At 37.8% G+C, this 24028-nt stretch overlaps 3 protein-coding genes across 4 annotated transcripts; 2 read left to right on the forward strand and 1 right to left on the reverse strand.

Annotated features, from left to right (window-relative positions):
- The first annotated feature begins 6673 nt into the window (after nt 1–6673).
- LOC125795229 (uncharacterized) lies at nt 6674–9708 on the forward strand. Its single transcript, XM_049473726.1, has 4 exons — nt 6674–7716; nt 8994–9209; nt 9328–9563; nt 9685–9708. Exons 1-4 carry the CDS (start codon nt 7530–7532, stop codon nt 9706–9708), a joined length of 663 nt encoding a protein of 220 aa, XP_049329683.1. The 5' UTR covers nt 6674–7529.
- A 353-nt stretch (nt 9709–10061) lies between these two features.
- LOC125795235 (G2/M phase-specific E3 ubiquitin-protein ligase-like) lies at nt 10062–18131 on the forward strand. 2 transcript variants are annotated; one of them, XM_049473736.1, is made up of 9 exons: nt 10062–10158; nt 10639–11012; nt 11087–11284; nt 11388–11474; nt 12355–12602; nt 12707–12835; nt 13664–13804; nt 13898–14012; nt 17142–18131. In XM_049473736.1, the coding sequence occupies exons 1-9, from the start codon at nt 10115–10117 to the stop codon at nt 17357–17359; spliced, it is 1554 nt and encodes a 517-aa protein (XP_049329693.1). In that variant the 5' UTR covers nt 10062–10114; the 3' UTR covers nt 17360–18131. The 2 variants fall into 2 exon arrangements, with proteins under 2 accessions (XP_049329693.1, XP_049329694.1); XM_049473737.1 differs by lacking the exon at nt 10639–11012 and having other exon boundaries at nt 10076–10158.
- Nucleotides 18132–18217: 86 nt separating this feature from the next.
- Nucleotides 18218–23945, reverse strand: LOC111189652 (uncharacterized). Its single transcript, XM_049473747.1, has 5 exons — nt 23786–23945; nt 20230–20377; nt 19865–20113; nt 18643–18850; nt 18218–18560 (listed from the first exon to the last, which is right to left on the reverse strand). The coding sequence occupies exons 1-5, from the start codon at nt 23850–23852 to the stop codon at nt 18360–18362; spliced, it is 873 nt and encodes a 290-aa protein (XP_049329704.1). The 5' UTR covers nt 23853–23945; the 3' UTR covers nt 18218–18359.
- Nucleotides 23946–24028: the final 83 nt, after the last annotated feature.

Here is a 24028-nt window from a genome sequence, read left to right on the forward strand (position 1 = left end):
TACTCTTTTGGCCACTGATGAAAATCTTTGCATTTTTGGTAAGCATATGTAATTACAAAGTTGTAAAGGCTACAGCAATGTATACAACTAAAAAAGAATAACAAGCTTAGGCCACTTGTACCTTTAGATATAACTGATTTTCTGCTATAGCGCCCCCTTGAGGCCAATCAACGCCATATTTTAATGGATGATAGAAGGCCCTGAAATACATGTAGGGTATAAGTATCGTCCTGATTGGTCATTGTTTAGCCTGTCAAAAGCCTGCTGGAAACTGATTGGCTAATAACGATTGCAAAAATTTGCATATCAAATTTTCCTTCTGTAAAACATTAGGACATAGGCCATAGATGATACATGCTAAAGGAGAGCTTCATAGCTTGTACGGTTCCTGAGAAACAGATTTTTAGCTTTGGCTCCGCCCCCTGGGGGCGTATGTCTACACAGATTGACATGCTACCTCAGAATCGTGTTGGCATCATAGGACTAAAGTGGCATTAGTGTCGGTTTAAGCATTCAAAAGTTACAGCTGTTAAAGTAAATTTGGGTGTGCCACGGTAAGATTAATTTGCATATGGCGGCCATATTTTTTGCAAATTTCAAGATTTTTTTAATAATTATTGAGGTTGGGACTCTGCTGAGTTGTTTGACACCAAACATGTCAGGATTGGTCAATGAGTTTAGAACAAGTTCTCAAAAGTAGGTTTTGCATATTATGCTAAATAGCAAAAAATCTAAGTGGAGCTTTTTGATTTGCCATTAAACAAGGAATCATATAATGCAAGAATTTTTGCTCTAGCTATCAGTGCGTAGGAGTTACGGGGCCAAACGCGTTGACCTTCGCCATAGCGCCCCCTTGAGGCCGATCGGGCTCATCTTTTGAATCTGAGTAGCGGTGAGAAGTACTACCATATGACCAAGTCTCAGCCCTGTAGGCCTTACGGTTTCTTCTGCCCAATCACTTCTATGGCAGAAAAAGAATAAGAACTATAATAATAATAATAATAATAATAATAATAATCAGAACAATTACAATAGGGTTTCTAGCACTACGTGCTCGAACCCCTAATAATAATAATAATAATCAGAACAATTACAATAGGGTTTCTAGCACTACGTGCTCGAACCCCTAATAATAATAATAATAATAATGGTGTTTATTCAGTTTCATTTTGCTTTCTCAGAGTGTGATGACCTTATGCCATTACCACAAGTCCATGCAGAGCAAGCTGCAGAGGAGAGAGACGAAGTGCAGAGGTAAAAAAAAATGTGAGGGGTAAGGTTTTAAACTTTCATATTTTTTCGTAGATGTGCTGATTTTGGGCCAATTTCATAATTTACCTTAAGAGCTTAGTAGTCTGTCAGTTCAGTAAGAGCTCATTACGTATGATATGATTTGTATCAGACATAATAAAACAGGGAGGACACAGAATATAAAGACTAATATATATATATATATATTTATTTATTTATTTTATTTATTTATTTTTTTACTTTTAGGCGGTGATGCACCTTCTTCCTTACCACAAGAAAATGCAGGGCAAAATGACGGTGAGACAGATCAATTGCCGAGGTCCAGTAAAAGAAAGAAAGGTAAAGGTGATCTTTTAGTAAGGAGTATAGCATCTGTTGGTTGTAATTGGGCATGCATATAATAATGCTTAACAGATATGCTTCATTTCATAAAAAACACAGCAATGGTTAATGCCATTTTTAAGCTTTAGCCAAGTTTATTGATGTGATCACATAACCAAAGAGATAAAATGCATTCAAAATGTATAGCAAGCCTGAAAGCACGTCATGTTATTCAATGGTCAGGACTAGGGCTAGGTATCAACTTTATTTTTGTGTGTTCTTGAGATCTGTTTTTAATAGATGCTGATATTCTCTCCATTTCTATGTGTTCTGTGAGTGTTTTCCCTTGATTTACAATTTGTGAGGATGTTTTTTTTTTTTTTTGGTGAAGGTTGGCGCCTCCAAAATGTTGCCCTCCTAGTGTAGGTTTGAGTTTGAAGCTTCTCCTAGCAGACAGAGTGATGAGGATGGGGGGGATAGGCTGTTTCAGTAGTGGTGTTGGGTGTTTTATGATCAGTTGCCAGAAGTCTTTGACAGGTGGACAGTACCATAAAGTGTTTATGTAGCTGTCTGGGGTGTTTAGTGAACAGTGTGTACAGATTTCTCATTTTATGAAGTTTATCTAGTGTAGTGAACTCTGTATATTACTTTATTCTGTATATGATATTAAATGTGTTTTTGAGAGTGTTTGTCCAGAAATTGGCAGTGTGAGTAATTGAAAGGTCACCTTCCCATTTCTTTGTTGGTACAGAGACTGTTTGATCCAATAACGATAGTAACCTGTACATTTTGGATATGTTTTTTTCTGTCAAGGAGATGTTGCAGGGCTCTAGAGTGCGACCAAATTTTTCAATCATGCGAAAAAAACACACCAATCCCACGTACAACCAGCCAGCTGTTCAACCGGGTAGAAGTCTCCCTGTGGTTCAACAGACACGGAGCACACGTGATGGATAGATTGATAGATTAAAGTGGAAAGGGCAGGGGTGATGGAGAAAGAGGGTCGGAAGAAGTAGTATATATCCCTAATACTTTGGGGTAACAGGTTACACGTGAGAGTGTGTAAGACAAATCCCTAGCAACAGCTTAGCAACCTCTTTAGAAATTATAGCAACTGCTTAGCAACCAGTTAGCAACCACCTGGAAAACATTAGCAACTGCCTAGTAACCACTTAGCAACCACATGGAAAACATTAGCAACTGCCTAGCAACCACTTAGCAATACCTTAGTAACCACCTGGAATACCTGGAAGCAACAGCTTCGCAACCACTTTAGAAATTATTTCAACTTCCTACCAACTTCCTACTTAGCAACCACTTAGCAACCTTGTGAAATACGTTAGCAACTGTTTAGCAACCACTAAGCAACCATGTGGAATATGTTAGCAACTGCCTAGCAACCACTTAGCAACCATGTGGAATACGTCAGCAACTGCCTAGCCACCACTTAGCAACCTTGTGGAATACGTTAGCAACTGTTTAGCAACCACTAAGCAACCATGTGGAATATGTTAGCAACTGCCTAGCAACCACTTAGCAACCATGTGGAATACGTCAGCAACTGCCTAGCCACCACTTAGCAACCACTTTAAAAATGACAGCAACTACCTAGCAACCAGATTGCAACAGCTTAGCAACCACCTGGAAAACATTAGCAACTGCCTAGCAACCATGTGGAATACGTTAGCAACTGCCTAGCAACCATGTGGAATACGTTAGCAACTGCCTAGCAACCAGATAGCAACAGCGCAGCAACCACCTGGAAAACGTTAGCAACTGCTTAGCAACCACGTAGCAACCATGTGGAATACGATAGCAACTGCTTAGCAACCACTTTAGAAATGATAGCAACTGCCTAGCAACCACTTAGCAACACCCCACCCCACACAGTCCATACACCATACACTCCACACCCCACACACTCCCCCACACACACACCACACACTACACGCCACCCCCCACACACACTCCTCACCCCCCAAACCCACACACTACACACTCCACACCCTACACACACTCCACACCTCACTAATTCCATACCACACCCCACGCACTCCACACCCTAGACTTATTCCACACCATACACACCCCACGCACTCCACACCCCATGCACTTCACACACCACACCATACACACTCCACACCCCACGCATTCCACACCCCAAACACTCCATACCACACCCCGCACACTCTACACCACACACACTCCACACCCCATGAACTCCACACACACACACACACAGACTCCACACCCCAACCCACAGTCAACACAACATGCACTCCACACCACACCCCACACACAACACACTCCACACCCCACACACTCCACACCAAACACTCTACATGCCACCTCACACACACTCCACACACCAAACCACACACTCCACACCACACCCCACACACTCATACCTGTCAAATTTTAGATTAAAAAATAAGGGATATTTTCCTCTGTCCGCTTAAAGTTGTCCCACCAGCCCAACGTAGGTTCAGTATCCCTTACATTTTAAGACAGGTTTACAAAGAAAAATCTAAAATAACGACATGTGAACCACTTACACACAATTAGATTATCAGAATCTGAAATGTTGCGGACATTCCTACATATGTCATTCTTTTAATACAGCCAAATTAAAAACACTTTTCCAAATATTTTTTTAAAAGTTAAGATTTCATGTCTTTTTGGCATAAATGCACTCTTTTTTATAATATATTTTTTATTTATTTAATGGATTTAAAATTGAACAAAGGGTGCACAAATTCTGCAAACTGAATCTTTTGATCACTCCACCCCTGATCAGTTTAGTTAATTTTTAACATTTCTAGTTCAAGCTGTATTTTTTTTTATTTTTAAAGGTTTAATCTGTGTGTTTTATTTCAGAGACGAGTATTTTTAAACAGCTATCAGAAAAATCTCATCACAGTTTCCATGATTAGCCTACCGTTCCCTTTCTTTTAGAAAAATCGCTGTATATCCAGATATGTTTTAACATCAGCTGCTCCGACTAGCTGCCTGTGGCTTCCCCACACTGACCCTCCTTTGCAAGCTGATTGGCTGTTTCTACTGAAAGGCGGGACTTTCTCCTTGAACCGGCTGCACGATTGGCTAAGAGACACAGAGCAGTCAGCTCCCTGTCTCCTCAATAATATATATATATATTTTTAATGTTAATATAATACGGGACATTTACGGGAAAATACTAATACGGGAGGACGGCGGGAAAGAGGAGTAAAATACGGTAGTTTCCCGGCCAAAACGGGAGACTTGACAGGTATGAACACTTTCCACACCCCACCCCACACTTTCCCCACCCCACACTCTATACACACCCCACGAATTCTATACCCCACCCCACACATTCCACAGCCCACCCCACGGACTCCACACCCCACGAACTCCACACACCACACACACACCCCACACACACCACACACCACACCCTTCACTCCACACACACTCCACACCCCACCCACTCCACTCCACACACCACACCCTCAACGCCACATACTCCACACCCCACACCACACACACACCCCACACTTCACACCCCACACCATACACACTCCACACCCCACGCATTCCACACCCCAAACACTCCATACCACACCCCGCACACTCTACACCACACACACTCCACACCCCAACCCACAGTCCACACCACACGCGCTCCACACCACACCCCATACAGACCACACCCCCCCACAACATACACTCCATACACAATACACTCCACACCAAACACTCTACATGCCACCTCACACACACCAAACCACACACTCCACACCGCCCACACGCACTCCACCCCACACACTTTCCACACCCCACCCCACACTCTCCACACCCCACACACTCTATACCACATGTGTCAAACACAAGGCCCGCGGGCCAAATGTGGCCCGCCACGTCTTTTTATGTGGCCCGCGAGAGATTGTAAGATCTTAGTGTCTATAATAAATAGGTCAGAAGCGTTCTTTGACCAAAAAATACATTTCCCACAATGCTTGTCGATTGTATTACCCGCAAAGTTACGGCTTACTGCCACTACACGGCAGTGTAGTCATTGATGTGGAAACCCTGCCGGAGGGAAGGTGTAACTTCGCGGGTGGAATTGAGACATATAAATGTTTATCCAGAAATTATGTCCAGAAAAAGTTAATGCAGACGGACGGCTGTGCTTCAAGGCGAAAGACCGGTATGCCTTTTGTGTTACGAAGAGTGTTACTGACCAAAATAAACGCTTTTTAGGAGAGATATAAGTTCTGTGTAAATATTTATAAGACAATAGCTGACAAAATCTGTTTTAATGAGGTTAATAAACATCACTGTGACAGCGCTAGTCACAGTTTCACCGCAGCAAAGTACGAGGACGTGAATCACTTATCTAACCAGCCTTTACTGATTTCTGCTCCAATAACCCTTTCAATAACCTCCAATAGCCTTTAGTAGTCTTCAGTAGCCTTCAACAGTCTAACCTTGCAGCCGTGGTGTGTTCTAAACTCCGTAGTTATAAACATCCTGAGGTTAGCAGCGCGATAACTGACCTGTTTATAATGTAATCCCAGCAGTGACTCATGCTCTAAACGGCTGCTGTTAGCTGATTGGGCTGAAAGATGAACTGTAGAGAGCTGTATTATTCGGTTACAAAAATCTTTATTTCATACACAGAAGAACTTAAAAATTTTAAAAACGCTCCAGACTGGCTGAGCTGAGCCCTGTAGCCCGTGGCTGGGCTGTAGCTCTGACTCAGTAAAGACTGCGGACTTGTGGTGCTGCTGCTGCAGCTCCCACTAGTGGTTGGATGAGGAACTGCTAAATCTGAGGAAATGCTATGTTCTTAACAGCTCACAATTTTTGATTTTATATTTATTAAGCCTTATTTCAGTTAATAATTTCAAAGTTAATATAACTTGATGTCATTTCTATTCACTTGAATAGTTTGGTTCTTGATTGATGGAGTTTTTGGATTTCATGACATGACAAATTAAAAGGATTTATGTTAATAGAGCAACAAGCAAACATTTTTTCCATGCAACTGTAATATTTGATTGAATAAATAATATATTGAGAGTTATTATGGAGAGGAATTAGTGCCAAATTGAAAAGCAAACACTAGGGTGGAAAAATGTAAAAACAATCAACAAAATGCATTGCTTTTCCTCACTAATATGCAGAATAAGTGCCAAAATGAAATGCAAAACTACTTTTACATTACATTTCATTGCACTTGATCTCTTTATTGAAAAACAATACGCACTTATTTGCATTTTCAAAACCAAACGCTGAATTAGTGCCAGAATTTAATGAAATACACCTTGAAATGTAATCAAGGCACAGCGGTATTACTTTTCACCATAAGGTACTTTAAACATGAACTCCTCCTTTAAATGTAATACTTACGAGATTGCTTTTAAACACTGATGTGATGAAAACATGCCACAATGAAAATCAATAGCTCCAGTGTGTGTGGATTTGTATTTAAAGAAAGAAACGCAGAATTAGTGTCACAAGCCACCTTAAAATGCAATCTAACGAACGGCATTGTATTCCACTGTGTGGCGCTGCGAATGTGCAAAAGCAAATCACAATGCATAGGATTGCATTCCGTCTAGGCAAGCGCTGTAATCGTGCCACATGTAAATTTAATAACTGTCCAATAGGAGTGCTCCCTCAAATTTGGGGCGGGACCTGTTGGACTGGACAAATATAATCGATCACCGATTACTGAAGCGCTTCAGTGCTTCTTGAAAAATCGGCGCTGTATGCGTATTTCAAGTGCCACACAGTGCCTCAAGAATCAGCAGGCCGTGTGTTTGCGTAGAGACCACAAGTGAGGGCAGGGCTGGATATCCAACTCCGCCTACTACCTACAGGCTTCCGCGAGAGGCTCCTGTAAACGGCTGCAGTTTTCTGCCATAAGGTTTTAATATTTGCTGTTTTTTCGCATCAAAATAGCTAGAGAAATGACAAAGAAAGCATGGGTGGCAGATTTGTTGCGAGAGGCTCTTAATGGCCTGGAAGAAGCCGAAGGCGCCTCATCTGTTGCCACCAGCAGCAACGAAGCTCCTTCGTCAAATGAAGAGAACTCGCCATCTTGCAGTCGGCCTTGCACCTCAAGGGCAGCACAAGCGGCTCAAAATGCTGTTCAGGGTGAGAATTGTGTTTCTGTAACATTGGTATATTTTTGCCGATATTATTATATTATATATATGTCGATATATTATATATTAAAGGTGGTTATACAGAATGTGTGATGTGCCGAACCGCTGCGATTTGCACCCCCTGAGTGCGACTGAGTCAGCCTCCATCGGTCAAACTAGCCCCCACGCTGTTTTTTTTTTTAGACCGTGCATACATTAAATATTACTGAAAGGCCCCTCAAATTATAACAATTGTTATTTTAATTTAAAGGATCTTTATTTTGAATATACAAATCATAATCTAGTAGGGGTTGGATCTCTGCCTGACGGGAGATGGGCGGTGTTAACAGGTGTTCTGTGAGAAGATTTGGTCGGTTTTACACTATTTTAAATGGAGGTGAAATGGGTCACAAATTCTGGTGGTCTAGAGCAGTGGTTCCCAACCTTTTTCTTCAGGGACCCATATTTTTACCATTGAAAGCTTTGGCGACCCAACATTTTGCTTACCCTAGACTATATATAGTATTAAAATTAAACCCCTTAAAATCAAGAGGGCTTCGCGACCCATCGTGGATCTTTGGCGACCCATAGGTTGGGAACCACTGGTCTAGAGTCTGTCTCTGTTTTTTCAAAGATGGAGACTATTGAAGCTATTCTGGTCAAAAAACTAAAAGCGACGTCGCCGGTTTGGGAGCATTTCGGCTTCAAGCCAAATGAAAAAGGACAGCCAGACAATTCTCGTTCAGATATGTACTTAAAATATTTACACAGATTCCCTTTATTTGTCAAAATTCTCGTTCAGATATGTACTTAAAATATTTACACAGATTCCCTTTATTTGTCAAAAATCTCGTTCAGATATGTACTTAAAATATTTACACAGATTCCCTTTATTTGTCAAAAATCTCGTTCAGATATGTACTTAAAATATTTAGGAGAAAGGTTGTGCGTTCTTATTGCATCTATTTTTACTGTGTTCTTGATAATAAACATGTATTTAACTAGTCTTAAAACTGTGTCATCTTTGCCGTTTAAAAACAATGATATACATCATTCCTTAACAATAAATACACTAAAGCAGTGGTTTTCAACCTGTGGGCCCCCCCAGGGGGCCGCAGAGGTACTGTAAGGGGGACATATCGCATCACACCGCATATCGCGGTGTTGAGCCACCATATAGAATCGCAGGGGAAATTCTTTCACCGCGACAGCCATAGCTAGGGAGACAGATGTTGAAGTCAATCCATGTGAAAAGCAAACATCTAAATATGCATTTTTTTTTTTAAGGTGAGGTCGCCCGGGCATTTGCCCCCTATCAGTCAGGAACCAGAAAGAGACGTCTAGTCCTGCCAGCTGCTAACCCTAAGTGGAGAGTGCAGCTTCAGTCATTTACGCACAATTTCTTCTGTTTGAGAGGGAGGAAAGACTGCAGTGTCCCCTCAGCATTCGAAAAAGTAAATCTGTCCACTGCTGGTTTGGGGTTTAAGAAAATCCATTTCCCAGGTGAGGTTCTTTAATAGCATAGTGTGCATTTGTAAAACTGACCAGTTTTTGGAACATTTTGCCTGCTGCCTGCTGCAAAAGAGATCAAAAGTATACATAACCAATATTTATTTTATAGACCGGGCTTGTGATGCTCAAGAGTTCCAAAATCAGTTGACAAAAAGCTTCCCAAAGCTTCAGGAAGGAGGGGGCTTTGAGCTGTTGCGAACTAGCGGAATGACACGGTCCAAAACGCTTGAGATAATTCCATGTCCAGAGAGTGGATACACACCCTTGTATCTCACCACAGAGGCAGGGGTTGGTTCTTCAATCCTTTATGTGAGACCACTTCAAGCCAATCTTAGCATGGAAAGAGTAAGTATATTTTATATGTTATCTACTAATATAGTGTTGAAAAAATATTTAATATGCTTCCCCTTTCAGAGTTTTTCTCAGAAAGTCTTATAACACCATAATTATGTATGTGTACATGAAGATACTAGTGCATCTGAAAAAATAGAATAGTGTTGTAAAATTCATTTTTGTGGAGAATTTAACTTTAAAATGCAAACTGTCATTCATTGGACATTCCTTCTTTTTGTTTTACAAAACCAAAATCTTTTTGTTTTGCAAATTCTTTTCAATCTATATTCAGTTGAATACTCTACAAAGACAAGATATTTAACGTTCAAATGAATAAACTTTATTGTTTTTTTGTAAATAGTTCATCACTGCTTGTGTAGGTTGCCCAAATCCATCCTGTCCCTTTTTTCGTTCCTGTTAGTGCTTTCAGAGTGCAACATTTTTTGTGTTGTGTGTATAAAATATATTACAAAACATAAGTAAAAGTTGTTCTTTCCAATTAGATATCTACTCCTACATCATCAGGTGGTCCAACCATACAGTGCCTGTACTGCAAGCAATTCATGAGACAGGCATCCATCCCTACACATGTTGATGTTTGTTCAAGGTAAGTTATGGTTATTTGTCTGTAATGTCAGTTTTGCTATGTAGTAGGGCTGCACAATATATAATTTAAGCATTGACATTGCGATGTGTGCACGTGCGATAGTCACATCGCGGACCCTGCGATGTCACGTGGCAATAAAAACAAACACGCCGTTGCAGTGTTTTGATTCTTAAGAAGTGGATACACAGCATTCTGAGTGAGCGCGAGAGGGAGGGGGAGCGGGCGTAAACACAAGAAAAAATAGAACAATGCGATGTAAAAAAAAAAAATCCAATATAGTGCAGCCCTATTATGTAGCTCATTCACATTAAATAATTAAGGCATGTCATTATGCATTGCATAATTTTTGGGAGTTTGCAATTAGCTCTCATGATAAATTGTACTTCTTGGTTTTTAGCATTGGGAATAGTGTGTAGAGTAATGTTTCAAGCCAAGAACATATCTTTTTAATTTTAATCTCTCTGACTTTAAAATTGCTAGACATAATTCAGACAGTAGGACAGGCAGGCATGGAAACAACAGACGAAGGGAGCATATAGAAGCTGAAAGGACTCAAGATGGTATTGGAAGGCACCAGGAAAGAGAGGGCAGACAACAGGAAAGAGAGGGCAGACAACAGGAAAGAGAGGGCAGACAACAGGAAAGAGAAGACAGACAACAGGAAAGAGAAGACAGACAACAGGAAAGAGAAGACAGACAACAGGAAAGAGAGGACGGACAACAAAAGGAGACAGAAGATGGGAACACCACTCCAGGGGAAATGGGAAATATCCAAAGGATTCACTATCGGAACAGTACAGACAATGAACATAGAGACTTGAGGCAGAGACAAAGTGGTAGTTGCACTAGTGAAGGTTTGTGATCTTGCATTGTGTCCATTTTCCTCTCATGTGGTATATGTAAAGCATAATTTTTGTAACTTTTACAGAGTGGAAAACTGAGCCAGATATTACGAAAGCAGTTGACATTTACAGACATCAACTGTTGAAAGCTGCTGAGTCTGAGGAGGATCTGACAATCAAACTGAACATGGGACATAGTCCAGAGGACCGGGAGAGGGCTATTCTGCAGTTTTACAAAGCCCCCAACATAAACTGGGCCCGAAACCTTACTGTGGTTTTACAAGGTAGGTCACTGACCTTTTTGTTTTTATTGTTATTGAATAAATGACTTTTTTTTTCTTTTTTTTCTTTTTTTTAATATATAAATGTGTACTTATTTTGTTTTAGGTGATGCTGCATTGGGAGATGGCGTCAAAAGATTCTTTTTTTCACAAACAATATCAAAACTACAGTTTGGTTTTGAACTGAACATAGGTATGCTGTTTATAAAAACTATGATGGGTTAGTCTGGACTAGCTGACATTTTATATTATATAAACTGAAACCTTGTTAAATATTAGATAAATGTAGCATAAATTGCGCAATTTTTGTATTCTCACTTTTCACCAGCTATGTTTATTTACTTACATTTGTATGTTAATTGTTATGGAGGACCAAAACTGCCAAAATTAAAAATAAATAAATAAATAAAAAACGTAAGTAAATTACTCAATAAAAGTAATATGGTGATTAAAATGGTAAAGCATAATTAGAATTAATATTAATATTGTTTACTTTTTATTTATTTATTTCTACATTTCCTTGTCCTTATATGATAATGAAGGGGCGTGTTTTACAAAAATCTTCTACGTTACCAAAGTTACCGCCAAAGGGGAAAGACATCAATCTAGGTTATCTAAAACGATCAACCAATAGAAATGCTAAGACACCGTGAAATCATTGCTGGACAGCCCCTTAATTATCATATAAGGAAAAGGTAAAACAGAAATAAATAAATTGGGAAATAAATAAATCAGGAAATAAATAAATTGAGAAATAAATGAATCAGGAAATAAATAAATTGGGAAAATAAATGAATACAGAAATACATAAATCGGGAAATGAATAAATACAAAAATAAATAAATCGGTAAATAAATGATTGCAGAAATAAATAGTTATGTAAATAAATAAACAAACTAATCAAAAGAGAAAATTAATCTTTACCATTTTAATCACTATATTACTTACTTATAAACTTATTTATTTATTTATTTTTTATTTTGACAGTTTTGGTCCTCCATAAATTGTTTTGTTAATTTAGTAATTAAGTCCTATGCTTAACTAATAATTTGTATTTTTTTATTTATTTTTAGAAGGTCCTGGGAAAACCCTTTTTTTTCTTGGAGAGGAAGATCACCAGGTGCCATCGACATCTAAAATTCTTCTAGACAGTGGACTCTATGTGGTTGCTGGACGAATGATAGGACACTCAATCCTGCATGGCGGCCCAGGATTGAGTAGTTTGAGTCCTTCAGTTTTTAGCTCTCTGATTGGCCAAGATGAAGAGCATGTATGCCTACAAGATTGTCCAGACATGGACCTCCGAGAAATAATTCAAGAGGTTTGTTTTAATAATGTAAGGTTGTCTGCAAGCAATTTTAGCATGTTTTTCATAATTAACTAACTGATTTGGTGAGTAATATCACATTTTTATTCAATTCACAGCTTGATGGAGATGATGACCTTAGCCAGAGCCAGACGTCAAAAATGAATGATCTCTGCCTTAGCTGGGACTTGCCGTTTGTTAACACTGAGAATCGAAGGTGGCTTGCAGAGAAAGTGCTAGTGCATGCGGTAAGTGTTGGTCTTGAGAACAAAAGTTTGACACAAATTTAGAGAAAATAAAAAGCTATTTTTAACCTTTTGATGCACAACATATGTACCACCTGCTTTAATGCACATCATGGGTCAAACATGACCCGCATTCATTTTCTGTGCAACTTCATGTATGAGTTCTATGATGTATCTTAGCAATAAATTAATTCATTAAAAAATGTAATGTGTTTCTCAATTAACTTATTTTGCACATGCTTATATTATTCTTACCTTTCTTACATTTTGAATCAAAAGCCCTCTTTGCATCACACCCCCTTTAATGCATGCACACATGGGTCAATAATGAACCACGTTCATTTTCAGTGTGTATTCATGTATGGATGAGTGTTTCTTTAGCTCAAATCTTCTTTTTTTTTCTTCTTCTTACTTTATGAAGAAGCTTTTGTTTTTCCACATCAGGTTTACACACACAGGTCAGACACAACCTACATTTACCATTTTACAACTCAGCTATAGCTCAAAACAGCTCCCCTCACACAGCTAACTCAGTACTGATTTCAATTGTTTTAACATAACATTAGAAAATATCTGTGTCATTTGTTACCCATGTTTGCATGAGAGGGGTAGTGATACCAAAGAGTATTTATTTTAAAAAGTAAGAAAAGAAAAAAATAATAATGATGAACTATACCCAAAAACAAGTTAGTTGAGGAATACCTTGAATTCTGATATAGAAAATAAAACTTGTCCGGGACACATTCGACCCATGTTGTGCATCAAAGGGATAAAACGCGTTACAATATGTATTGACTACAGGATTTGGCTAAATTCCATGCCTTTTGCTAGGTCCTTGGCCGTAGAAGAGAGCAACTCAGACAACTCAGAAGAGGCTTGAAAGACAGTGGACTGATGCCTTTACTAAAGGAAAGGCCTGATGCTCTGAATATCATTTTCCCGCAAGCATCCAAGATTTTTGTTACCCCAGAGGTACATTGTACACCGCACATTGTAGTACATATGTAACACATTGGACATTCTTCTTCAATGATTTCACTGTCTTTTTTGTTCTTTTTTTTAAAGATGATTCTTGATCGTATTGTATGGCCATCAGACTCTGACACTGAATCTGATGACGGGCTTGACATTTCTACAAAGTGCAGTGTCACAGCCTATTTGCGGGAGTACATTGAGTCAGGTAAAATGTTTATTAATTTTATTCTTTATTATTGTCATGTTTAAGCTAGTTTTTTTTTTCTTTTTTCTTTCCTTTTTTTTACATACATACATACACATGTATGTATATGTGTATATATATATATATATATATATATATATATATATATATATATATATATATATATAGTGAGTCCAAGAAGTATTTGATCCCTTGCTGATTTTCTTTGTTTGCCCACTAATAAAGACACTATCCTTCTGCACTTTTAATGATGGATATATTCTAACATGGAGAGACAGAATATCAAGACAAAAATCCAGAATATAATTTTAAAGAATATATTTTAATTAATTTGTATTTCAATGAGGAAAATAAGTATTTGATCCCTCTTGCCAAACACACTCAATACTTAGTGGCAAAGCCTTTGTTTGCAAGCACAGCGGTGAGACGTTTGTTGTAGTTAACCACAAGTTTAGCACACACACCAGGGGGAATTTTGGCCCACTCTTCTTTGCAGATCCTCTCTAAATCATGAAGGTTGGTGGGCTGTCGCTTGGCAACTCTGACCTTCAGCTCCCTCCATAGATTTTCGATCGGATTGAGGTCTGGCGACTGGCTGGGCCACTCCATGACCTTAATGTGATTTTTCTTGAGCCAATCCTTTGTTGCCTTTGCTGTATGTTTAGGGTCGTTATCATGTTGGAAGACCCAACCACGGCCCATTTTCAGATCCCTGGCAGAGGGGAGGAGGTTGTCCCTCAGGATTGTGCGGTACATGGCTCCATCCATCTTCCCAGTGATGCGGTGAAGTAGCCCTGTACCCTTGGCAGAGAAACACCCCCAAAACATTATGCTTCCACCTCCATGCTTGACGGTGGGCCCAGTGTTCTTGGGGTCATAGGCAGCATTTTTCTTCCTCCACACATGGCGGGTGGAGTTGAGGCCAAAAAGTTCAATTTTGGTCTCGTCTGACCACAAAACCTTCTCCCAATAACTTGGTTCATCTTTCAAATGATCATTGGCATACTTGAGGCGCGCCTCCACATGTGCTCTCTTCAGCAGGGGTACCTTTCGGGCACTGCAGGATGTGAATCCATTGTTGCGCAAAGTGTTTCCAATTGTTTCCTTGCAAACTGTGGTCCCAGCTGCCTTCAGGTCATTTGCTAACTCCTGCCGAGTGGTTGCAGGACGATTTCTGACCGTTCTCAGCATCATTGCCACCCCACGAGGCGAAATCTTCTTTGGAGCACCGGGCCGAGGTCTGTTGATTGTCATGTTATACTCTTTAAACTTTCTGATAATTGCACCAATAGTTGTTACTTTCACATCCAACACCTTACTAATCTTTTTGTAGCCCATTCCAGCTTTGTGAAGGTCAACAATTCTGACTCTGAGGTCCTGTGACAGCTCTTTGGTTTTACCCATGTTGGAGACTTGAAATCTGTGTGATCTGTCTGATTCTGTGGACAGGTGTTTTTCACATAAGTGATTAGTGAGAACAGGTGGCTTCAGGTCAGGTAACAAGTTGATGGGAGTGTCTAACTGGTCTGTAAAAGCCAGAACTGCTAATGAATACTAAGGGATCAAATACTTATTTCACTCCATGAAATACAAATCAATTAATATATATTCCTTAGATTTATTTTCTGGATTTTCTTTTTAATATTCTGTCTCTCCATGTAAGAATACATCTACCATTAAAAGTATAGAATGATCATGTCTTTATTAGTGGGCCAACGAAGAAAATCAGCAAGGGATCAAATACTTCTTGGACTCACTGTATATGTGTTAGGGCTGCACGATATTGGAAAAATTTCACATCGCATTGTTTTGGTTTTCTGCGATATATATCGCGATATTACACAACGCAGGACCCATGACGTCACCAGCCCCGCCCCCACTCGCGTGTTTTAAACTAAATATAGACTATTTACTTTAAAACTTTGAATAGATTTTTAATAATCTGGCTGTTGGCTGAGATTTCTAAACCTGCTTCCCAAAGAAAAAGAGAAAGAGATGGCCATTACAGCCTAACAAATGCCTTAACACTAATATAAAACACAAATTAGTAACTTGAAAGAGATTCATTTTTTTTTATAAAAAATATTAAAATTGCTTTTAATATTGGCTCAAAAATAAAACATTAAAGCAGATTTTTTATTACTGAAATATTTAACATGTAATATGTTTAATGTGTAAATCACTTATCAGTTAGTATAATGAAGCAAAATAAATTAAATGTGTGTAGAGCCACTCTAAAATATTACTAAACAGAACTAACTTTACACTGTTGCGTCGAGCTCTCAGGCTACGTTGTTACAGAAACTAAAACAGAGCTAGTCATTTTCCTTCTAATTTTAACATTTATTTTTAATGTACACGATGGAAAATGGGGAGAGATTGGACAGGCGAACATATGTATGTATATAAACCGAGCTACACTGAATAAGCATCACCCCCTCTTTCAAACACACACAGTGGATCTACACCAGCAGATGACATGTCTCTCCAAACCATCACTGATCATCAGTAAATTTTACATTTAATTGAAAGTAAATAAAGGGAGCAGAGTCTGGAGGAAGAGTGGAGAGACACACAGTCCAAACTGCTCGAGGTCTAGTGTGAAGTTTCCACCAATCAGTGATGGTTTGGAGAGACATGTCATCTGCTGGTGTTGATCCACTGTGTTTTATTATCAAGTCTAAAGTCAGTGCAGTTTTGTTTTCCCACAAAATCTTACAGCACTTCATGCTTCCCTCTGCTACTGACAACTTTTATGGAGATGCAGATTTCATTTTCCAGCAGGACTTGGCACACTGCCAAAATTATCAATTGGTCTTATATAATATTCAAATTTTCTGAGACATTGATTTTTGGGTTTTCATTGGCTGTAAGCAAAAATCAACAATAAAATAAATAAAGGCTTAAAATAGATCATTCTGTGTTTAATACATCTATATAATAGATGAGTTTCACATTTTGTAACTGAATTACTGAAATAGAGTAACTTTAATGTAAGTGTCGATTTTAATTTTAGGATTAACTGGGCAATGTTAGAGGCCAGATCATTGATAACATCTCTTTGATTATTGTCAGGTAATACATTTTTGAAAAAGCATGACTGAATTAAATGTCTTCACACCATTTCAGGTACATCGGATGAACTTCTGGAGCTCCTCAAATTCTGGGTTGGGTGGGCTGTTTTACCCCAGCACCTTTATGTGAAAGTTAAGAAGGTGTCCATGCCCACTGCAGTTACCTGTTTTGAAACCCTCAAAATTCCAGGACACTACTTGTCTTATCGGGAATTTAAGATGGATCTTGCAGCTGCAGTGTCCACCACCGACAGTGGATTTGGACTTGTTTAGTATAGCTGTTGTGCAGTTTTTTGCACTCAGAGTACACCTTGTGCACAACTTTTTGTTTGTTGTTTTTCAAATTAGTTCTCCACATACCAATGGAGACTTAGAATTTTGAAGGTGATCACTACAGATACTGGTTATTTACTGTTTTTCTTCTCCAATTAAGGGTACCAAGATTTTTTCCTGCTTTTGTTGGAGTAACTGTCTCTGATGTTCACAGAAGGCTTTTTTTGGACCACCATCACCTCTTTAGCAAACCAAAAGAATAAATGCTTAACCAAATAATAAATTATTGGCGAATTGAAGAGGTGTTCTACTTCATTTTAAAACACTGCTCTGAGGACTGGATTTCATCCAGCAACGAGAGCATTAGAGTGAGGTTGTTACCACTCCACCTTATCCTCAACACTGCTCTACAGCTCAATGTTGGAACCCACCTCAGGCATTAAGAAAGGTGCCAATAGATTGTCTGTCTGCTACAGAGGGTTGTACGTCTAGACAAGCTGTGTGTGCATTTGCACACCTGTCAGCAATGGGTGCAGCCAAATACATTAATTATAAGAGTTATATTTATAATATAAGTGTCAGATTTAGCCAATGTTCTATTGATTGCCTGTTGTGTTGTGCTGTTCTTGGGAGTAGTCTGGATTAGTGTTTAGAAAGTCTAGTGTTCATCCAGATGTCTTTAGAATAGAGAGAGTTTACATAAACTGTATACTTGACATAACATACACTGACTGAAGTTGTCTACAGTTTTATCTCAGAAAATGACTTTTATACAATATTCAGATGGATTAAAACAATACAAAAATACAACGTATTTGTAATGCTTCATTTATTTGGGAAGAAAAACAAAAGTGTGAGATTGTGCGTGCGTGCGTGTGTGTGTGTGTGTGTGAGAAATTCTGTTGACAGAAACTGTGTAATATACAAACAAACTGTCAACAATCCACTGGTAAGTGTGCATATAGAAAAATCTGTCTTAAGAGATGCATGAAGACATTGGTCAACCAAACCAGTTAGTAAGTAACCCAAGGGCCTGAATGTAAGAAGCAACTCCATAGTCATCATTAGTGCTGTTCTGTTGAGGAAGTCTGCTCAACTCCTCTTGAGATAGCACCCTGGAAAGCTGCACCTCAGGAATGACCAGGGCTAAATCCCGATCACCAGGTGGGCCCCTCCAGTCTACACCATACAGTTCATCCACCTAGGTTTAAGCAAAAATGATTTGATTATTTATTCTTCAAATGCTTGCACATACATGCCCATCTCAAGTGTTCCAAATGTACCTGTGGTGGATCTGGACTGGCTGGACTGTTGCTGTTTGTGTGCCACAACTGCTGAGGAGACTGGTTCCTCTCTGTTCTTAGGGGATGGTTGTTCCACCCTTCAACAAAAGAATCAAGGTGCTGCTGTAGTCTGGGAAGAAACACCCAGTGTAGGGCAAAAATGTGCAAGTCATTGTCTGGAGACAGGATGCCCTCACTCTCTAAACTCCTGAAAAGTGTGTGGAACAGATCTGTTACACAGAGGTAAACATCCCTCCAAAGGCGCTCAATTCTGTAAGATATAAAGAAATAAATATATTTTTAATTAAAATATTACTATACAACAATTTTATCATTATTATATACTATTACTAATGCAACAGCTCTGTATGTAAATATAAGTACTACTCTAATGTATTTTATGTATACTTGTGAAGCAAAAGTAAAACGTTATTTAACCTCATAACAGGCCTTGGCCATGCATGCATGTTTCTCTGCAGTAAAATAACTTATTTACATTCTGAAAACTTAATTTCAGATCAGTATCTGAGGAATCAAACCCAATTCTGCATGTTTGAAAATATACAAAAAAGCTGAACAATCGTTACAGGACAAAAGGCTTATAGGAAATTAATCATTTGATTTGTATTCAGGAAATATTTATTTTAAAATGAAATTTAGGAAAGAGGCAATTTGACAATTGCAGGTTTACTTTCATATTTTCAGTTATAACTTCTTATCAAACATGATAAAAATTCTACAGATGCAGGCGTGTGATATCAGGAATAACATTTATTTTAAAAAATGCCTGCCTGTTAAGGGGTTAATTTCTATTACTTTGATAACTTTATAAAATAAATATTCATGACTGCAGCCATACAGGAATCCTTAAGAGAATATATATTCAAAATAATGTTAAAACAAGATATATGCTAGCAGTCTGTAAATTGAAGCTAAAAAACAGCAATTGTGACCATGTTAAGGCCAAGTGAATTATAGCAAGGCCTGATAGTGGGTGCAGATGGGTAGGTCATTCCATTTAATAATGTCACGTGTGTACCAATGTCATAGAAGGCTTTTAAGGTTGCAACAGTATGAGATTTACAAGGTACAATAAAATTCTCCAACAATATCTGTACTTTATCCACTTTTGGTGCTATCATGATACCCTTTTAAACAGTACAGTGTGAAATTGAATACAAATGTGTGTTTAATGACAGTGTGTGGTATGTGTTTGCAGTACCTTTGATTGTGCACGCTTCTCCCAGCAATGTGTGAACTGCGGTTCATTCCCCTGGTACTAATCATAAAGGAAGCAACGTCTCTGTTCTCCCCTCCCTTGTCACTACGTACTCGTGACGGGATGCCATATTTCTGTGTTGCCTGCCAGAAGTGTTTGTAAACAGTGTCTGCACGATTGTTGGCAGAAGCTTGCAGGTAGACCACCAGTCTGCTGAAGCCATCAATAGCTCCATGTATGACAATACGCCACCTGCGCATATACAAGCAGACAAAACCACTGAATCTACCTTTAACATGAAGAACAATGCTGACACTATTCTGCCAGTTGCAAAAAATAGCTTTACAAATAATTGTTTGTTGCATTACCTTATGAGCTTGTGGTTCCCATCGATATGCCAAAGGCAATTTGGAGCAGGAACATTGTACACTCTCCTTCTAACAGTATGTAGACAGAGTGTACGCTCAAGCAATCCTTGAGGGTCTGTGCGCAGCATTGACTGTTTCAGTCTGTGCTCTGGAAGGGGTGGAAACACTGAAAAGTTATCTCTTATTTCTAAAGGTGGTCTCTAACAATATCTATCTCCAATCTTAAATGCATGCAGTTAATATTGTACTCATGTACAAACTGTCTTTACATGTAAACACATTTTATTGTTTTATCCTATATGTGAAGGCAACAGGTAATCAAGACAGTTTTGTTATTGGTAAATATATACTCAACATATAAATATACCCCATTCACTTCAAATTTACATGAAAAACATATTTTGACTTTTTACCTGTCATATTAACAAGGTTTATGTATTCATAGGCATAAACTAAGACGTGTCTTTGGAGAGGAAAAAATATTCAGAGGAGGTAGTGGATAAGATACTGACTAAAATTGATGTATTAAGTAAAGAAATAAAAATGATGCATGTGTACACGTAAAGCATAATAATTGAACAGTATACTTTGCTTATGTACATTAATAAAGATTATCTAATTGTGATTCATTTCAATACCCCACCTTATTTAAATTAGTATGACACTGGTAGGCTGAGAATATAATATTCAAAAGTGGAAACAGGAATAAGTGTGAATACAAATATGATAAATAAATTAAAATATAAAGAAAACAGTTGATCATTTAAAATAACAAAATTAAATTAATGTTAAATGTGTTTTATGGGATATTCTTCATCTAAATTTTAACAGAAATTTGCCTTTTTACAGATTGTTTCTACAGTATAAACCTTATTTTTATACTGAGGAAATTATGAAAATACATAAAATACATAAAAATTGTAAAACAAGGAAAAGCTTCTTTAAAGGCCTGAAGAGTGTGACAAGAGTTAAAAGGCATGTAAACAACAAACAAACTGTATACAGAAATGAAACCTCTATTAGCCTTGGACAGATAAACGATATTATCCATGTCCATGCCATGTGATGTGGCATTCCATTATTTAAGAATTGAAATTGTACAAGCAATCTATATATATATATATATATATATATAATAAAAATGAAAACTATTATTTTTAACACAACAAAAATGCACAAGGATGACGTTTTAATTAAGAGTTATAAATAATGGGGCAAATAAGTTCATTTGCAAAAACAGGTGCTATTCTTCCAACATAATCTTTATCGTTTTTTTTTTCAAATTAAGTCACACACAGCATGCAGGAAACTGAGGCAGCAGGAAAGAGAGTTAATTTAATTAATAGAAATTAATTCAGAAATAAATAACAAAAAATATTAATTGACGACCAATTAACGAAAACGAAAAAGAGACTAAAAAACATGAATACCTGAAAACCAGAACTATGACGAAATGTACCGCTATTATACTTTTCGTCAACGAATAAAAACAAAACGAAAATGCCAAACACCAAGGAAAGGGGGAAACAATTTGTAACACATTTAATTATTGGTCAGTGATCGGACATCTGCTCTACATGGTGTACGTACCCGCAACCTACGGAGCTTTTAATTTAAAGGCGCGGAGCTGCGGCCGCGGACAAGCGCTTATCTGCGCGTCAGCTCTCCGCGCGCGTCCGCTTGTCCGGCCGGCCCCCGGGCATCGGGTCGGGCTCGGGCAGAGAATCAGCCTAAATACAGGTTGCGTGTTGTTGAGGCTAATTATTGTCCTAGCTCCTATATGTCCAATATGGACATATAGGAGCTAGGACTTGTAAAATAATTAGCCACAACAGCACGCAAAGTGTAAAGTGTAAATAAAAAATTGAGACAGATTCAAATAGTCACAACAGTGTGTTATAAAATAAAGTCTCTTCTTCAGAAACAAAAAAATCAAGCTAAATAAATTAAAATTAACAATTGAATTTTGTCAGTATTTAAACAATTTTTAGAGAAATTAAAAATGGCAGGAGTAAAACAGTTTAAAGATATTCACAGTATCAGATGCACTGATATTATTATTACTGGTTAGTCAGGATAATTAAATGACTGTACTTCTCTTTATATATAAATAAGATTTATTGTAAACGAATAAATAAAACAAATGTGATTTAGTATCTAAAATAATGGAATTATAACAAAGCATCTCTTTCTCCTTCACCACAAAAAGCCATTAAAACGAAAGATAATTCCGCTCAGAAATCATAAGTGCGGCCGATGAGGCGCGTTTCTCCGCAATATTTTAAAGGAGCTCATTTGGTAAAGCCTAAAAGTGTGTTTAAATAACACTTGTCTGTTTTTGCAAAGGAAGTCTAAATATTACCCATTATTTATAATTGTATTCTTAATTTAAACGTCACCCATGTGCATCAGCCCTGTATATCTACTTGAATAATTTCAACTGTAAAAAATAATATTACAAATAATGTATTATTATTATTATTATTAGTAGTAGTAGTAGTAGTAGTAGTAGCAGTATTATCAACCATTGTTTTTGGGGGGAGGGGTGCAAAAACAAAAGAGCCGTCCATGGGGGACATTCAAAGTAGCAAAGGGATAGCAAGGCACTCAGTAAAAAAATAAATACATTAAAACAGTACAGTATTTACATAATAAATAAGTCAAGAAGTATTAAAAAATCGTATTTACAAATAATTGCATGTTGCCTCCTAATCGCACAGTCCCATGTTCAAATAGATCAAACTAAACACAGTTCTTAAGAATATCCTGCAGAACTGATGTCAGAATATCTTGGTAGCATTGTGTATTGTCAACATTTATTTTAATAACATCATATAATATTTCTACCATGTAACCCAGGCCTTTGAAATTTAATGACATCTTCAGTGATACAAAACTGACATAAAGTCAATGTTCTTGTGCAGAAAGAATTGCATAATATAATATATTTAGATCTTAATATTATTTATAATCTCCGAATATTTATCAGTTCCAGGAATAATAATTTTTAATCCTAGATCATTTTAGGGATATGAGAAATATACATTTTATTATGCATGTTTCAACCCATCACATACTCCATATACTTGCAGTATAAATTATATGTATGGGCTGTCAGTTTCTAACCACAGAATTGCTGCTGACCACAGAAATCCAGATGGTTTGGGATGAGCTGGAGCAGAGTGAAGGCAAAGAAGCAACAAGTGCTAAACACCTCTGAGAACTCCTTCAAGACTGTTGGAAATCCATTTCAGGTGGCCACCTCTTGAAGCTCATTGAGAGAATGCCAAGAGTGTGCAAAGCAGTAATCAGAGCAAATGGTGGCTATTTTGGAGAAACTAGAATATATTTATTTTTAGTTATTTCACCTTTTCACCTAGTGCTTTTTTTTGTTTGTTAAATATGTAACTCATGTGTTCATTTATAGTTTTGATGCCTTCAGTGAGAATCTACAATGTAATCATGTAGTCATGAAAATAAAGAAAAAACATTGAAAAAGAGGTGTGTTCAAACTTTTGGCCTGTACTGTATGTATGCACACAAGTAAGTAGAATACCTTGAACTCTAATTCCTCTTCCTTTAAGATAGCCTTGCATCATCCGGTACCCCGAGTTAGGGAACATACGCTGCAAATCCCTTACAACACCGTCAAGTTCCTCATCTGAGAGGTTGTTGTAGAAATCAGCCACTCTTGAGACAGAAAGATGCAAAAAATACTGAACATTCTTCTCATGAGGAACAATGGGGTTATAACATAATATGTATATATAATAATATATAATATACCTATAACGTAGTT

Source organism: Astyanax mexicanus, unplaced genomic scaffold (genome assembly GCF_023375975.1).
Source record: "Astyanax mexicanus isolate ESR-SI-001 unplaced genomic scaffold, AstMex3_surface scaffold_45, whole genome shotgun sequence".
Lineage (NCBI taxonomy): Eukaryota > Metazoa > Chordata > Actinopteri > Characiformes > Acestrorhamphidae > Astyanax > Astyanax mexicanus.

What these genes read in the sequence shown, in the direction of transcription:
- LOC125795229 (XM_049473726.1), top strand. Translation starts at nt 7,530, where the DNA reads ATGACAAAGAAAGCATGGGTGGCAGATTTGTTGCGAGAGGCTCTTAAT. An exon ending in TAAGAAAATCCATTTCCCAG is followed by an intron (nt 9,210 to 9,327) that starts GTGAGGTTCTTT and finishes TTTATTTTATAG; the next exon opens with ACCGGGCTTGTGATGCTCAA. An exon ending in CCAATCTTAGCATGGAAAGA is followed by an intron (nt 9,564 to 9,684) that starts GTAAGTATATTT and finishes GTGTACATGAAG; the next exon opens with ATACTAGTGCATCTGAAAAA.
- LOC125795235 (XM_049473736.1), top strand. Translation starts at nt 10,115, where the DNA reads ATGAGACAGGCATCCATCCCTACACATGTTGATGTTTGTTCAAG. An exon ending in CCTTACTGTGGTTTTACAAG is followed by an intron (nt 11,285 to 11,387) that starts GTAGGTCACTGA and finishes ATTTTGTTTTAG; the next exon opens with GTGATGCTGCATTGGGAGAT. An exon ending in AGAAAGTGCTAGTGCATGCG is followed by an intron (nt 12,836 to 13,663) that starts GTAAGTGTTGGT and finishes GCCTTTTGCTAG; the next exon opens with GTCCTTGGCCGTAGAAGAGA.
- LOC111189652 (XM_049473747.1), bottom strand. Translation starts at nt 23,852, where the DNA reads ATGTTCCCTAACTCGGGGTACCGGATGATGCAAGGCTATCTTAAAGGA. An exon ending in AAGAGGAATTAGAGTTCAAG is followed by an intron (nt 20,378 to 23,785) that starts GTATTCTACTTA and finishes CACCCCTTCCAG; the next exon opens with AGCACAGACTGAAACAGTCA. An exon ending in GGGAACCACAAGCTCATAAG is followed by an intron (nt 20,114 to 20,229) that starts GTAATGCAACAA and finishes GTATATGCGCAG; the next exon opens with GTGGCGTATTGTCATACATG.